Source organism: Argiope bruennichi, chromosome X2 (assembly GCF_947563725.1).
Source record: "Argiope bruennichi chromosome X2, qqArgBrue1.1, whole genome shotgun sequence".
Taxonomy (NCBI): domain Eukaryota; kingdom Metazoa; phylum Arthropoda; class Arachnida; order Araneae; family Araneidae; genus Argiope; species Argiope bruennichi.
The window spans coordinates 57,244,447-57,260,449 of record NC_079163.1 but is presented as its reverse complement, the minus strand read 5'-3'; the positions used below and the strand labels follow the sequence as shown (position 1 = coordinate 57,260,449).

The following is a 16,003-nucleotide window of genomic DNA, read 5'->3' as shown; positions in this document are numbered from 1 at the left end:
ACTACGGAGCGGCTCATGCGGCCATCTTTCATTAAAGAGACACGACGCGTCATCGGTATAGAGGAAACTCGATCCTACACCCTTCCTGCATCCCCAGTTGAGGTAACCATTACTGTAAAGCGAGGACCTGCTTACCTATTTGGTAACTTCTTATTTGAGATGGCTTTCTTAGAAAAGCTAAAAACTACAATAGGCAAGTAAAGCATGAAGCTGATAGAGCAATTAAAAGCTATTATTAAAGACTGAATATCAAAATATAGGCATAGGCAAATTATAAAATATTATCTTATCAGTTCGCTCTTATGAAAGTACTATTAAGTAAAATCTTAATAGTAGTTCGTTTAAAATTAAAAATCTGCAAAATTTTAATACCTTAGTTTTCTAAAACTGCCGATTGGTTGATTGGTTGGATTTTAATGGCGCAAAAGCCAGACATGGCTATGCTGCGCCATCTAAAACTGCCGAAAAGCAGGTGATTAAATACTTTACAGTAGAATAAAAACGATATAGTATTTGTTGTAATGGAAACATATCTGAATTGTAGATAATCCGAAATTAAAAAAGAGACCCGAATTCTGTAATTCGACTGCATCTGTAAAGAAATGTCCGTTTAAAAAAATGATTTTGAACACGGCCGAGAAAATTATTGCTATATGTAAATATTATAATAAAAATAATTATATAAAAAAATTATAATTATAATAAAAAAAATTTTAAATATATCTAATGAAATAAAACTTTATTCAATGAGTTCGTGTATAAAATATGAGGCATAATCAAACCATTTAATACAAATAGCAAAAAAATATTTTAAAGCAGTGTTTAAAGAGTAATGACTGCTTCTTAATATTTATGTCAGCCTCGAAAAAAAGATCATTCTTAGAAGTTAAAAGAATTCTTAACTTTAGCATTGGCAAAAGTAAATATAGCAAAGAAAAACAAAATATTTCAAATTGCATACGATCTTAATTTTTTAAAACTTATTCAAATTAGATATAAAAATAGTATCATTTAAATGTTAATTAATCAAAAACCTTTTAATTTTTAATTTTAAAACAGGACAAAATAGTTTTTTGTGAGATATTTTCAGAATATATGATGGGAAAACGTCAAAAATTTGCTCCTTTTTTTTTTTAGTTGATTGATATTTTAATTAACATCTTCTCGTTCTTTATAATTATTAAATGCGCAATTTTCTGTTGAGTAAACACTTTTTTTTATAGAAGTGAGTAACAATACGGGTAGATTTTCCGATTTTTTTTTATTTATATATAACTGATATATAAACAAAAGAATGAATTTGCACCCACGCTTAGGTAACAACGGCCTGTCCTCCCGCTGGTGTGGTGTGGTGTGGTGTCGAGAGGGGGTGCCAGCACAGGTGTCGTCCTCGTCATTTGACCGTGATTCAGAATTACCAGGTCCGTCCCAAAATAACCCTAGTGTTGCTTTACAACGTAACCACTGTTTGCGACAGTTTCGAAATTACACAATTGTAATCATAAGCACTTTTTTTTTTATTCAGTTTAATCTTACCCATCTGACACAAGTGGATATTTAACTGTTCATTTTCAGTTGTGCAACTCGATTGCAAACAAATTTAATTAAAATCAATTTTGAAATCGGAAAAATTGTCTTTAAAAAAACTTTTCTAATCCGTCAAAAATTAAAGTATAGTCTTTTTAATCGTTTCAAAATTAATTTTAAATGATAAAAATTATAAACTACCAAGAGGGAATGTTACATTTTTTATATTTTTATTACCAGAGTAAAAAGGAATGAAATTTGCTGTTGGCATTCGTTTTCAAAACTCGCTTGTTATCAAAAGTGTTTCTCTTTAAATGAAAACGTATATTTAATCGCAGATATTTTAACTGTAAGATAAATAACATTACAATATGATAAAATGAGCGACAGCTGTTTGTACTTATCTCATTTATGGAGTGTTTACTTGTTGTGAAGGGAAAATATATTTGTCTCTATCATTCTTCGAATTTTAAGATTCCTTTATTTACTATTTCCTTTTTACTCCCCCCCCCCAAATACTATTCAGTGGGCATATTAGAATGATAGAGCAAAAATTACTTATCTTAAAATTATTAATGAGATATCAAAAATTATTTATCTTTTTTAAACGATTGTAACCTCTATAATTCTAACTCGAGCTTTCTTAAAGTTCAAATCATGTAACATATATAGATTTAAGGATCTCGGGAATCTAGAGAGCTTCAATTAGGAAAAGTCAAAAAGAATAACTTAAGAATAATTTATTTCTTTCCGAATAAATATATTTAACTAAAATGAATTTATTTATTAATCAATTTTATTCGGATGCATTTATTTTTTTCCACATATATTTGTTTCTGATGTATAAACGTTGATTTTTTTAAAGCTGAGAAATGATCGCGAGTTCAATTTTGTTCAGAATTTTATATTTGCAGATTAAATAGATCTGTTTTTTTTTTTATTTGAAATGCATGAAATGTGCAAAACACTGATAATGATATGTGTTTAGATAAAAAAAAAAAAAAGGATGACTTAGAAAATTAACAATATTATTGCCATTTTTTCATCCTAAAATGAAGCGTCAAATTAAAGAAAGAAATAACTCTGGAATTGAGTTTATTTAATAAAATATTTAAGGGGATCGCATAGCAATATTTCTTATGCTGTAAAAGTTTCTTTTGTCTATTCTTCAAAATTAGCGTTTAAAAATAATCAATAAAATAATTTGGATTGTAGTACCTTCGTCGCAATTTACTAACAAAACTATAATTTTTCCTTTAATATGAGTTGACACTTCAGTTGACACTTGGGATTAATATGAGTTGACACATTTTTGATTTTCAATATTTGGGATCATCCAAAAAATGGCATTGCGAAATTTTGTTTTGGGCCAAATTAGACGCAAATGGAAGCTTTATTTTTAAAAATTTTAGGCAGGACTTAAGGTCAATGTTAGAGAAGTGAAAATTATGATAGTGTTTCAGATTCTTCAACATTTATCAATAAAATAATTTTTAAAAAATCATCCGACTTAAATTTTACATTAAAATTTGTTAACAGTTGTTTTGAATAGAACAGCATGAAATAACTTTCTAAGCAAGGATCGCTACAGTTCTGAAAGGGGTCCCTAACTGCGAAAGCAAAAAAAGAAAAAATAATAATACCGCTGTATTTCGCAAAGATAAGAGTCTCCGTATCCTGTATTTCTATTGATAAACCTGATGGGTTCCAAAACACCTGTTAGCTAATCACTTGTGGACTCTCTCCTTTTGTGATGATCTGTTTGAGTCAGATTCGAAATGGTCAGCGGGCGTGGGTCAAATACGATCATGCCTCTCTTGGATATTTTTCTCCAGGATTTTTCATCAGATGAGTTTTCCTGGCTCGATAAGGCGGTACGTTTAAATTATTCATTTTTGTTATAAGATCTTGATATTTCTAGATAATTAGAAACTACTCTTATGAATAGTATTTATTTTGAATTCTTCGAAGCAATTTAAAGAAGGCTTAGTTTCATAATGACAAGTGAAATATTTTTTTAGAGTATTTTGATTTGAATAAAGAGCAAATATTGTTTTGTTTTGGTTTATGAATAAAATAATTTTTGTGAATATGACGCTGAATTTGATTTAAGTGTTACACTGGATATACTTATTGGTCTTTGTAAATACAGTTTTCGCTTATGAATTATTAAACATTGCATTTCATCTATTTATGTTGATCATTTGATCCGTGATGACGGTTAGTGTATTCGTAAATTGAATTTTACTCTTTGCTTCCGCCCTTGAAACTTGTCTATAAAATGCATTCTATGTTAAGAAAGACCACTTTTGAATAAATCCCCTTCTATATATCGTACCAAAAGGCTTTACTTGCCTAGAGACTTTTATTAGGAAAAAAGGAATGAAATGAACGGAGGAAATTTAAAAGAAAATTAACTGAAAAATACAAGTAAATTCAATTTAAGTTTTCCATGGCTTCGGATGTCGAAATAAAATTTTTCCAATCCATTGATCATTTACTGTTTTCAGAATTCTCTTTCACTGAAATTAAAGTTATCCCAGCAGAATCATGAACTTTCAATCTATGTTGCTGATAATTAGTCAACTATAAATCCTTCTTTAATTCCGATTATTAAATATTTCATTAAAATAAACTAATGTCTTAATTTTCTATTGATACACTGTTAATCAAAATTAAAGATATCTTTGAATATTTTAATTGATACGTTGTCTCGGAGAATGACTTTTAGGACTGAAAACATTTCAATAATATTGCTAAAGAAAAATAAATCCATCTGAATTTGAGACATTTCTTCAAATCAATGAGAATTTCATTCCCATATTTTGTTTTTCTGATTATCTGGAAGTAACAAATAAAATATTTAAATAGTTTTATTTTGTTATAATTAATTAATGCTTCATTTCCTTTATTTATTTTTTTTCATTTAACTTGATACTTTTGTACGGACGGAATTATGTAATCGATTTTTCACTCACTTTATAATGTGTTAATTTTGTACACTTATGTATTTTCTCATTAACATTATTTTATTATTTTCAAAACTTACTTATCTGTTAATTCAATTAAATTTTGAATTCATCATTCTTATTTAAAAATGAAAGTCTATCAAAAATGTTTAAATGTAAATGATGATTTGATTCTTTTTCCATTCGTGAGAAATTCCAAAATATTTATGTTTTGAATATGCAGAAATGAGTATAAAAATCAACTTTAATTAAAAGAAACTGCATTATTTTTACTAAATCATCTAGTCAGAACTGTAATAATTCAATTAAAAAGAGCCAATAAGTAAAGGAAATAAATTCGCATTGCAGACAATAAGATGAAAAGTCATGAAAACTCAAAGTAAACATCGACACTGCCAAAATCTGCCAAACGCATTGAAATTTGAATTGTACAAACCCTAGTAGCTAATTTTAGAACCTCTAAATGGTTATAAAAAATCTTCTATTCTATTGGTCATATTCAACAGAACATTTTTGATCCACTAATATTTTAAGCAAAGACAATTCTGTGATTCAAACTTACCAAGTAATGAAGTTTTCAGTATCAATAATTTAAAGCATTTCAATGATGACTTCCAGGAGGATCCACCAATCAAAATACAGTGCTTCTACGAGTCAGTCGTTGATTGGGCTAAAATAATTAAATTCGAAGTTTTAATCGCAGAAGAGTGGGACTGTTTTTTGTCATTGTTTAAAATTTTAAAGTGTCAAGAATATTTTAATAAATACAATTTACACAGACGGGGGATTGTAAAAAATTTTATAGTCCGTAATTTTTCCAGTATTAGCAGTACGAACATTAACATAAAATATAATAAATAACATAACACATGATACAGTGAACGCCACTTAATGTGATCGCGGTTAATATTAACATTTGCTTTATATTATCAAAATCCTCTAGTCTCTAACCGATGAATTCAAATGTACATAAAAATATTTATTTACTGTGATCACTATATCATTTAGTGTTATCAGTTTTGAAGCAGAGAATCGACTAATCTTTCATTTTCAACGAGCGTTAACGACTGCCATTTGTATAATTTCTCGCTCGCCTTATAAGGAAAATCTGGTAGTTCTCATACGATGGAGTTCACATTCTTTATTCTGGACTAGAGCGGTCTAGATAGGTTTAAACGGACAGCTAAGCTGCCAGACTTCACTTGATATCTATTGAACAGTCATAAAGCATTGTTGCTTGCAATTATAATACGATAACAAAAGGAATAAAAGAACTTATTTGAGTTTTAAAGACAAATTGACGTTATTAACAGGCATAAATTTTACCTGAAATAAATCAACACAACTGAAAATTTCATAGGCTGTTCTTTATAAAATTTTGAAAATCCGTGGGACTAGACTAATGAATGCTTTTGGTTCCAACAGCAAAAATATGTTGAAAGAGACCTTCAAAGAGTGCCAAAATGAGTCGAGCACTTGATATTTTAAAATCTAGCATAATCGTTTAGCAAATTAAAAACATTTAAGTACGGATAATATAAGTAAACTGTTAAAGAATAATTATCGATAAGCTACAATTAATAAATTTTCAGTTGGAGTTTTTGAAATAATTTATAGATAGACCTGAAATAAGTGTTTTTCTCCCCTTTTCTTTTCCCTTGATATGATAAATGTAGTCGTTGATTTTACCAATTTGATTATTGTTACAGTCGGTTAATGTTATTAAAATTCTTAAATCCCTAAATAATCACATTAAGCGGAATCTGATATTATAAATAAAATTCCTTAACATAAGAACATAAAATATAATTATATCATTTAGAGAATATGAAAGTATCATTAATGGCATAGAAATCAGCTATTTAAGTGAAAATTATAAACGGTAGCCTGTCCTCTCAGAAATGAAAGCGGAAATGTAATGAAACGAAAGTAAAAGAAATTTAAGAAGTATGTTTATTAATACAATTATAGTCCCAGACTATTCGAAACAATTTTAAATTTTAATATTTTGTCCTGGTCGAAAGAAGAATTCCGGATTCACCCCACTTTCAATTAAATATCCTGGAATGTCCTGAATTTCAGTTTTAAGTGAATAGCTCAAATTAAAAAATCCTTCTAAATTTCATTTTAGTTTAAAAAAATTAGCTGTTAATAAAGAAGTATAAAAAGGCAATCTTCCGAATTATTATAATACGTTTAAAGAAACCAAATTAATACCAGAATCCTTCCGATTTTTTAATTTCAACATTCATATTAACAAGAATTTGATAAAAAATTAATATCTGAAGAATTCTTAAAATGAATTGATTATAGTTACTCCATTGCATGCTGTGATTATTATTAAATTCAGGATGTTTTTGTAAAAGGACGAACAATTTTAATACTTCCCAGTCCAAAATCTCATCACTTTAGTTAAAACATTTATTTGTAAAAATTTAATTAAATATTTTGAATTAATTTGGTTTTCTGTATTCTTCTAAATATTGACACCTGAATCGAATCCATTGTCAAAGACACTTTGGCGGGAAACCCTAGTTATTGGACAATGAAGAAAAGTCATCGACATTACGAGCAGTTTTATTCGAAAATTTTTATAATTTTACTAGATTTTACTTCTTGAAAAATCGAACATTTTCATTCATAACCGGTTTTTTTTTTTCATCCCTCAAAAAAATCTTTATTAGAGGCATTTTATTTCTATGCTTCGGTGTTTTACTTTCTCATATATGAAGTATATAAAAAAATATCGTCAAAAATTAGATATCGAAATTTTGATGAATCGTCAAGTTTTAGACGCCTCCTTGTCCAAGAAAAACAAAAATATGTTTGTGAGCGAAAGTTAAAAAGGGAAATTTAAAAATTCCGAGAGTAATAAAAATCTGAGTTGTTGCAGCCCTGGCCTTTCATACGGAAGGATAATATCTTAACCAGAGAGTATACAATAAGTCTACGAAGGATTCCTTGAATTTTCAACAATCTCATTTCAAAAATATCTGCAAAAATGATGAAGACGCGTTTTGGCAAGCAATTTTGTCTTCAAAATGTATTCCACTTCTAATTTTTCGAAAGAAGTCCTTTTTTAACCATAACCATCCGGGAGGCCTCTATCTTAGCCGAAAGCACGGACAGAGCTTACGCGAAAGGAATCATCCCACAGGACGGGGGTTTTGCATCGTTAAATCAAACTTTGAAAAAAAAAATCATAAAAAATAAAGTTTAAGTCCTAACGTCTTCAATTTTGCTTCCTTTTTAGATTATTAGTTCATTCGTAATACAAACACATTTTTTCTCTGACAAATCGCATTTTCTTGCCATAATAAACCGAAACCGAGGCTTTCCATTATAAAAAGAGAAGGGCGCGAAATGCATCCTAAAGCTATGCAAAATACAATAGAACTGACGGTAAAACCCGAAAAGGCTGCAGTTACAAAGTAATAACAAAAAAAGAAGAAAAGAATTCGGAAGGAGACCAGAAACGCGAAGGATTCTATCAAGTGGAAAGTTACACAACCCAGATCTGTTTATTTATTACTCTTACCACCCTCCCCCCCCCCAACAATTGATGAGTAAAATACCAAAGTCAGGTTGAACATGAGCAAACTGAAGGTCAGAATACTAAAACTATATTTATTACAAAAGTAATGGACACAGGGAGCCATCTAGCGGCGATTAAAAATAGTTCCAATTTAAAATGCACATATGCATAATCATCTCATGAGTTCGATTTCCAGAAATGCAAGGGTAGTACGCCTGGCTGGAGAGACGTTCGTAGGTTATGCATATATGACACGCCCATCGCGATAGGGTTATTAAAAATTTTCAGACACGGTGGATTTGTCTCCTCTGCCTTATCCAATATAGTAATAATAATGAAAACCAGAGGATGTGGTCTCTTCGAAACTTTCTCTTATACTTTCTAATAAATGTACTTTTGTATTGTTAGCCTCGTATCATTGGTGAACAATGCTTACGGAAAATCTTATCAACGTGCGATCGTTGACGATTTTTTCGACACTTAATAGCTTGAATGCTGTTAATACACAAGCATAAGAACACCGAATGTGTCTTGGACACTTTTTTTTCGAACAATTGGAACCGAAATTTGACATAGAATTAAAATTTTAGTCCCAAAATCATATACCAGATTTCATATATTTAAGTCACTGTGTTTTTGAATTGCTGCGTTTACTTGCTAGTGAAAATATAGACCGACAAATTGCAACTTATTGATGGATTTGGTTCCAAATTTGATAGGTATCCACCTATAGAGCAATAGTCCCTTATACTTAAGACAATATGGGCCCACAGGTAGGTGTGTGAAAAAGAGATCGCAAAAAAGAGAAAAACATGATCAAGCAGAGAATTTCTAGAATTGCTTTTGCATTTAAAAATCAAGTGAATAAAATAGCAGGAAATTACTTTTTGATATAAACGCGCAAATTCTTCTGAGACCTGGTCGCAATGAGGACCTCGGATTCTTTTTTTTTTTTTTTTTTTTTTTTTTTTACTGTCCATGTCCTGAGGTGAGACGGAAGAGATGCTAACCCTCTTTTGCTGGAGGTGTGTAGTCCTCAAGAGAGGTAACTAAACGATGCGTGTTTTTTCTGTTTTATTTTTTTAAACTACATTTTACTATTATAAAATACTGACAGACAAGCTAAATGGCCTTTCTAAAGTAAAAAAAAGTCTTCGGACCACTAAAATCTTTCAAGAGGGCAGAAAAATGATGCATTTGATGACCAAAGCCACATTTGGGAAAAAGAACCACATACGCCTTTTTTCTTGTATTTATATGTTTTTGAGCATTTAATTGATCATGTTTACAGTGTTATAGGGAAGGCAAAGGAGCTTCAATTATACTGAACAGATTTCTGGATATTCTTTCAGTTTAATTTAGTTATATTAACGTCCCGTTTTTAAAGCACCACTAGGGATATTTTGGGGTAGATCTCGTAATTTTGCCCCGCAGTCAGATGAGGAGGAAAACACCTGAGCTGCCCCCCCTCTCCAAACTTCCACACCATACCAGTGAGAAGACGTTTGGCCCCAACGAATTTAACATGCCCTACATCCTCTTACACGACGATTATTCAGTGGAATTAAGTCTCGAGCCTGAAACCCTCCGGTTCTGAAGCCGAGACCTTACCACCAGGCCACCGCGGCCCGAATATTCTTTCGGAGAAATCAAACTGTCAAAGAGCAAATAATTGGAGGAAAATATGATATTCCTATTTTCAGTGAGCAGATAGTAAGACATGCATATTTTGCAAGAAAAAAAAATTGTTTTTGAAAAGATGTGCTGATTTTTGTGTGTGTGTGAGAGAGTTAAATACTTGCAGTTGAATTGAACACTTGTATTAAAACATTTAGTTTAGTCTCACATCTTATTATTTGTATTAATTTAATTACATCAATAAATTTAACATTCATGTACGTGATGTAACTTAAGTGCAAGAATTATTAGAAAAAACCAATAAATGAATTAGTTAAACACACACACACACACACACACACACACAGGGGGGAAAAAAATTAAAGTGCATTGGTATTCGAACTAAATTTTTTATACAGAATAAAACATTCTAAAAATTACAGTATACAGTACAACAGCATTCCCATCCATAGTGACGACAGCAAGTTCGTTTCAGACGAGTTCATATTTTAACAGCATAAGTTTTTGATCGAGAGGAATATCGAAAAATTAGATTAACTTTATATATTTCGTGTTATTTATTATTTGCACTTTTAGATTCATTTATTACATAATTGGATGATCTAAAAGTTGCTGATGTTTCAGAAAAAGTTTCTAAAAACATTTCAGAACCTTAAGGCACTCGACTAAGTTGAAAAGATGAATTTAAGTGAAAAACCTTAATTTTATTTCCTAATCTAAAAATAAAGCTTCAACTCTGTAAATTTTAAAGCAGTCTTTATTTTGAATCTATGCAAAACAGAACTATAGGTACAACCGTTTTAATTATGCACAACAGATGAAAATGAAATCGAAATAGTAATGTTTTAAATCGGAACCGAGTAATCTATTTTATTTTTAAAGTAAAATTCCCCGAAAAAATACTAGAAATGTATATATTTATTCTTTAGGTACCCAATAACAGTTTTTTTCCCAAGTTCAAAAAAAAAAAATAAAGAGCTTGGAAGCAGCATTTATATCTATTGCATTTATACGAATTAAGGTGTGAATATTTAAATAATTGATTAATGGAAAAATGTTATCTAAAAAATAATTCAATAAAATTTATAAATTTAGTATGCATGTGTAAAAAAATCTTTGATATATAATAAATCACAATTTTTAAACTCGCTTTATTTAGTACTATTTTACAGCCACTTTCAATTCAAAGTTTCGAGAAATTTTCACAAAGAAAAAAAAATCATTAACGCCAACTTCGAATATTAATATCTAATAAAATAATATCTAATCTAATCTCATAAAACAATTATTTAATAAAACAATTTTTATCTTGTAATGTAATACATTCTACATAATTTGATAAATCTATATGTGAAATAAAATTAAATATTGATTTATTTATGCTGTTTTTATAACATTGGAAATTAACTAAACAGGCTTAAAAATAAATTTGAAAGACTAATAATTTATATATTATATATATATATATTTGCTAATTGTGATTTTTTAAGGCTATTTCTGTGATTCGGCACTATAATGATGTTTCGGCACTATATTTTTAATGATGCATAAAAAAATTTTATGCATCATTAAAAAAATGTCTCCGAACCTAGTTGGATACTTAGATCACACTTCAAAGCTCAAATTTAAATCTTACTTTTAAAATATGATTATAATCTTAAGTAGTTTTAACATTTAATTTTAAAAAATGATAATTGCATACAGTATCTATTGATACAAAGCCGAGATACTTTTTAAGTAATAGTTGATAAAAAATTAAATAAAAATTGATAATTATATAAAAAAACTGATATAGAAAACAAAATTATTGCCGAATAAAAGGTTATGATCCCGATAATTTGATAATAAATAGTTAGTCGGAAGTTAATAGCATGGACATATTCAGTTCTAAAATATGCAAGTGTTAGATTACAGCACTGAGTCAGTAGAAACGATGCCTGAAGCACATATTAAGTTTTGGAAGTCATTTATTTAAGCAATAGTTGAAAATTATAATTGCCATAAGTGTAATTTAATATTAAGTGAAAATTACGATACCAATGGAAACGATTTTTGGAAAACTAATTCACATTTCTTACCACAGGCGGCAGAAACAAAGCAGCCAGCCGAAGAAAATAAATCTTTCTCTATTTTCTCAAGATCCTGACCTGGGTTAAAATTCGTGTATACCGCCGACGTTGGTGGGCAAAAGAATTCTAAGGCGACAAAGCGTCGGCTCCAAAAAACTTTTCTACTTTTTAATGTCAGTTATTAACATTAAGGGTTACTCTCTTGGCGTGCTGCATGCAGACTGGCAAAGGGTGTTAACACTAAAAGAAAAATACAATCCAATCGCACCAAAGCAGAGAACTCGTGTCCGATTTTTCTTTATCTCTACAAAAATTGTCTGTTATTTTCATTTAAAAAATAATGCGTAATAAATACCTTTGATATTGAAGAAAATGCTGGTAAATATTCTGAACATAATTTGTGTTTTTTTAAAAACAGTTATTATGGAGTTTAAAACTCTCTTTTAAATCTCTTGAAAGTAAGTAAATAATGCTAAGTCAATATTAGCCTTTAAGGAATTCGACTTGAATGTTTTCTTTCCTATCTTTCCTTCAAGTATTCTAATGCATTTGCTGGAAAAGTGCTAATTTTCTTTGTATTTATTATGAATGAATATTCTTTAAAACTAGAGATTTCGAAAAGAATCAAGAAGAGCAAGTGAAGCGATCGTGGCTAGTTGAAAAAATTCCTTTATTATTACCAAGTTAAGCGTTTTATTCAACCTTAAAAGAAAATTGATATTTCTTCTCTTTTTCAAGGTTAGAACGAGGTATGAAACTTTTAGCAGATATATATTTTTCTGCCTAAATTTGCGAAACACTGGAGTTAGGAAATCAACCAGACTATCGTTTAGCATCAAAAATACGAACAACCGTACTCCAATATTTAATGATAAAAATTGTTAATAAATTTGATCTTTAATATAATGAACAAATAATTCCAAGAATGTTAAATATTAAAACCCTTAAATAATAGTAAGCGCAAGAGACAAAAAGAGATAAAATGGAGAGTTACACATTTTTTTTTCAGACATATATAAGATTTTATGCGATTTTGTCTGATTTTTATGTTATTTTAACATTCAAATCTATGAAACAGATATATAATAAATAGATATCATCTACACTCAACTCTTCGTAGTGATTTATATTTGCATCAATTAAGTACTATTTTAGCCTTTTCAACATTAATTTTAAATAATTTAATTTTTGATTAATAAAATTTTTCATTTCATACAGTTCTGATTTCAAGAAACTTAATTAAATATATTACATCTGTAATTATTAATTTAAGTTCAAAATTGTAGCCATTATTTTAATTACTTATTTGCATTTCTTTTGTTGAAAAATTAAAATTATAACTGCTTTAGAAAGAGTAGTATCCAAACAGATCACAAATCTCTTCACATTTTTCTCTTTGAATTATGATTAATTATACTTGATCTTAGATCAGTTATAAGGCTAATTTTCTCTGTGAAAGCTATAAAAACTACCACCCGCAAACTTCTCGATGTAACAATGAAAACTGTGCAGTGAAATACTTTTATATATATTAAAATCAAATCTATATATTGTTGGAAAAGCATTTATCAATTTTTTTAACAAAAATGCCAAATAATTTGTTTTAAAATATGTTTCATCTGCTCAATATATCAGGAATAGTTTCTCCTAAAATATCATTTGTATCAATTAACATGTACAAGAAGAAAAATTTTGAAACTTTTTTTTTTTGTTACAGCGCATATAAAATAAAATGCAGTTCTTTTTCGAATTAACCACCTGTGTGCCCGTACGTCATACGTGCATCGAATTGTCGTTTCTCAAATTTATAATCTATTATTAAATTATTCACGCAATAATTTGATGCAAAAATTGCACGTAATATAAATTCCTTAAGGCTTATAAGGATTCTTAGATGAATCAGCAAGACATCACATTTATATGAGTACAGAAATACATTTCAGTACGTTTGCTTTGAATATTCCTGTCATACCTCTCAGTAAAACAAATTTTAGATAATCTAGTCAGTCATTTGAATTAATTGATTTTATATGATATAACATTAAAAGCGCCTCATCACATGACTAATATAATTCATTATAACAGAATGTAACAATTTTTTATTATTATTTCCCCCTTTTATTTATAAATATGCAGAAAAATTAATCAGATTTAAGTAAAGTAACATAACTTGTCGGAAAAAACGAAGTCTTAAAACTGAACTTGTAACATAGATTGCAAAGATTATGAATTTCCCAAAACAAGTTTTTCTTTCAATTTCTAGATACATGCATAATCAATATCTGATTATGTATAAAGGCGAGAGATTTAATGCGATTCAGATTGAAAACAAAATTTTATTAAAGTATAATATCTGCATAATAAACGTATTCGGCAGTTTCCTTCGAAAATTAGAAGTACTTATCGATGTAACGAATTATTTATATTTATAAACCGAAATAAACGTCTTCCTGGTCCAAACGTCTTTACCATTTTTCTCTTTCTTTGAAAGCAACGTTAAGAACAAGATTTTCCGGACATACAAAGGATGGTTACAAAGAGATGATCACTTGCTTTTCACTCATTATTCTGTAATTTTTGAAATGAACATACTTTTTGTCCAAAAATGAAGTATTTTTATCTGATGTTCATATAATGCTAAATCTGGTTATTTCCCTGCGCTGATATTTCTATTTAACATGGTTATTTTTAAAAAAATAGCTCAATTTTTTTTATTTAAATAAGCCCGATTTCTGTATTGATTTCTGGTCATCAATGTTGTTAATTTCAACCTCATGTTGATTTAGGGAATTATTGATATATTTTTCCCTAGTGCCCTAATTCAATGTTAATAATATCTTATATTCAGAGCCTTACCGTGAAATATCTATAGACGAGTTCTAAATTTTTATAGAAACTATTTGCTTGACATGGTAGGAAGAAAACGGGACAGATGCTTCTGCATCACGTCAAATTGGACTAACCCTTGTGAAGATACGAGGTAAGATAACAGAGCATGTAAATAATGAATCCATTTTTTTTTTTATCTACAACTATTAACAAAACCAAGTCTTCCAGAAATATTCACAAAAATATGAAACACAGATTCCATTGAAATTATTGATTTAAATAACAGAATTGTTTCTACTCCATTCCATTAAAATTCTACCATTCATAAGCGCTATTTATAATATTGTACACATTTTTACAGTCTGTTTAATATTTACAATATTTTGAACATCAATAATGTATTGATATTCATTTTAAGTATGTTAATTTTCGTAAAGTCGTCAAAAAAATGGGATACCTCTAATTTATTTATTGTCGCATCTTCACAAAACTGGTGTCGATGACAGAACAGGTTTATTCCAACAACAGGTTTATTCCAACCGACAAACTGATTAACCGAGTTAATTAATTAACTACTATCTCAAATCTTTCCATTCCGGAAACCAAGATTTTCAGCTGAATCGATTTATCAGTTTGTAATTAACTTCTAAACGAAATTTAATGAAATTCTGATGATAATTTCGAGAGTTATAGGGTTTTGAAAAATGAGGCTTCCAATGTTAAATGAAATTTATGCACTTTCGGCGATATCTTGCAAACTATTATTATTTTTCAAAACTTTTTTTTCGCCCCAAAAAGAAAATTATCTTTCATTAAATCACAAAATAAACGCATAAATATTCTATGAATTTTTAAACATGAAGGTGGAAAAAAAGTGAATAGTAGCATAGTAAAATGTTTACATAAGATGCATAGCTGACATGCTAAAATGTCTGAATTCAAAAAATTGTACTCATATCTCAAATAGCTTTTGAAATATAGACAAAAACTGCAAAATTCCTGCAGTCTATTTGCAACATATTAAAATTTCTGCAGTCTGTTTGAGGGACCATATATTAAATTTATTTGCATTTATAGATCTATCTGTGAAAGACGAACTTAAATGGCCATTATAGTATCGTCGTTGGCTAAATAATAAATTCATTTTCAAATAAAACTATTTTATTTTAACATCAATTTTACTTTATTTTCAAAATATTAATGTGTTTTTTTTTTCCATTCAGATGATATAAGCTTTATAGTTTTTAATATAACATATCTTTTTGAGGGAAAAATAATTATAACTCTTAATTACGATTACAAGTAAGGGCGTGTTAAGTGGATTCCCCCCCCTTTTAGTAGTCAGTGGTAATTTCATACCTTTACGGAATGCCTATCTCACTAATCAGCGATTTATTTTTTAAAAAATGTATTCATTCTTCATAAAAACTTTTTTT

General features: G+C 28.9%; 1 protein-coding gene across 6 annotated transcripts in view; it reads left to right on the top strand.

Moving 5' to 3' along the window:
• The window catches only part of LOC129960263 (recombining binding protein suppressor of hairless-like), a 95,887-nt gene that overhangs the window by 30,632 nt on the left and 49,252 nt on the right, over positions 1 to 16,003 (top strand). For 2 of the 6 annotated variants that reach the window (XM_056073546.1, XM_056073545.1), the window contains exon 1: positions 3,300 to 3,401. The exons of 3 other annotated variants lie outside the window; for them this stretch is intronic. In XM_056073546.1, the coding sequence (XP_055929521.1) occupies positions 3,306 to 3,401 (96 nt within the window). In that variant the 5' untranslated portion in view covers positions 3,300 to 3,305. Of the gene's footprint in view, positions 1 to 3,299; positions 3,402 to 14,631; positions 14,719 to 16,003 lie in introns of those variants that run through there. One more of the 6 variants, XM_056073551.1, reaches the window with a different exon arrangement.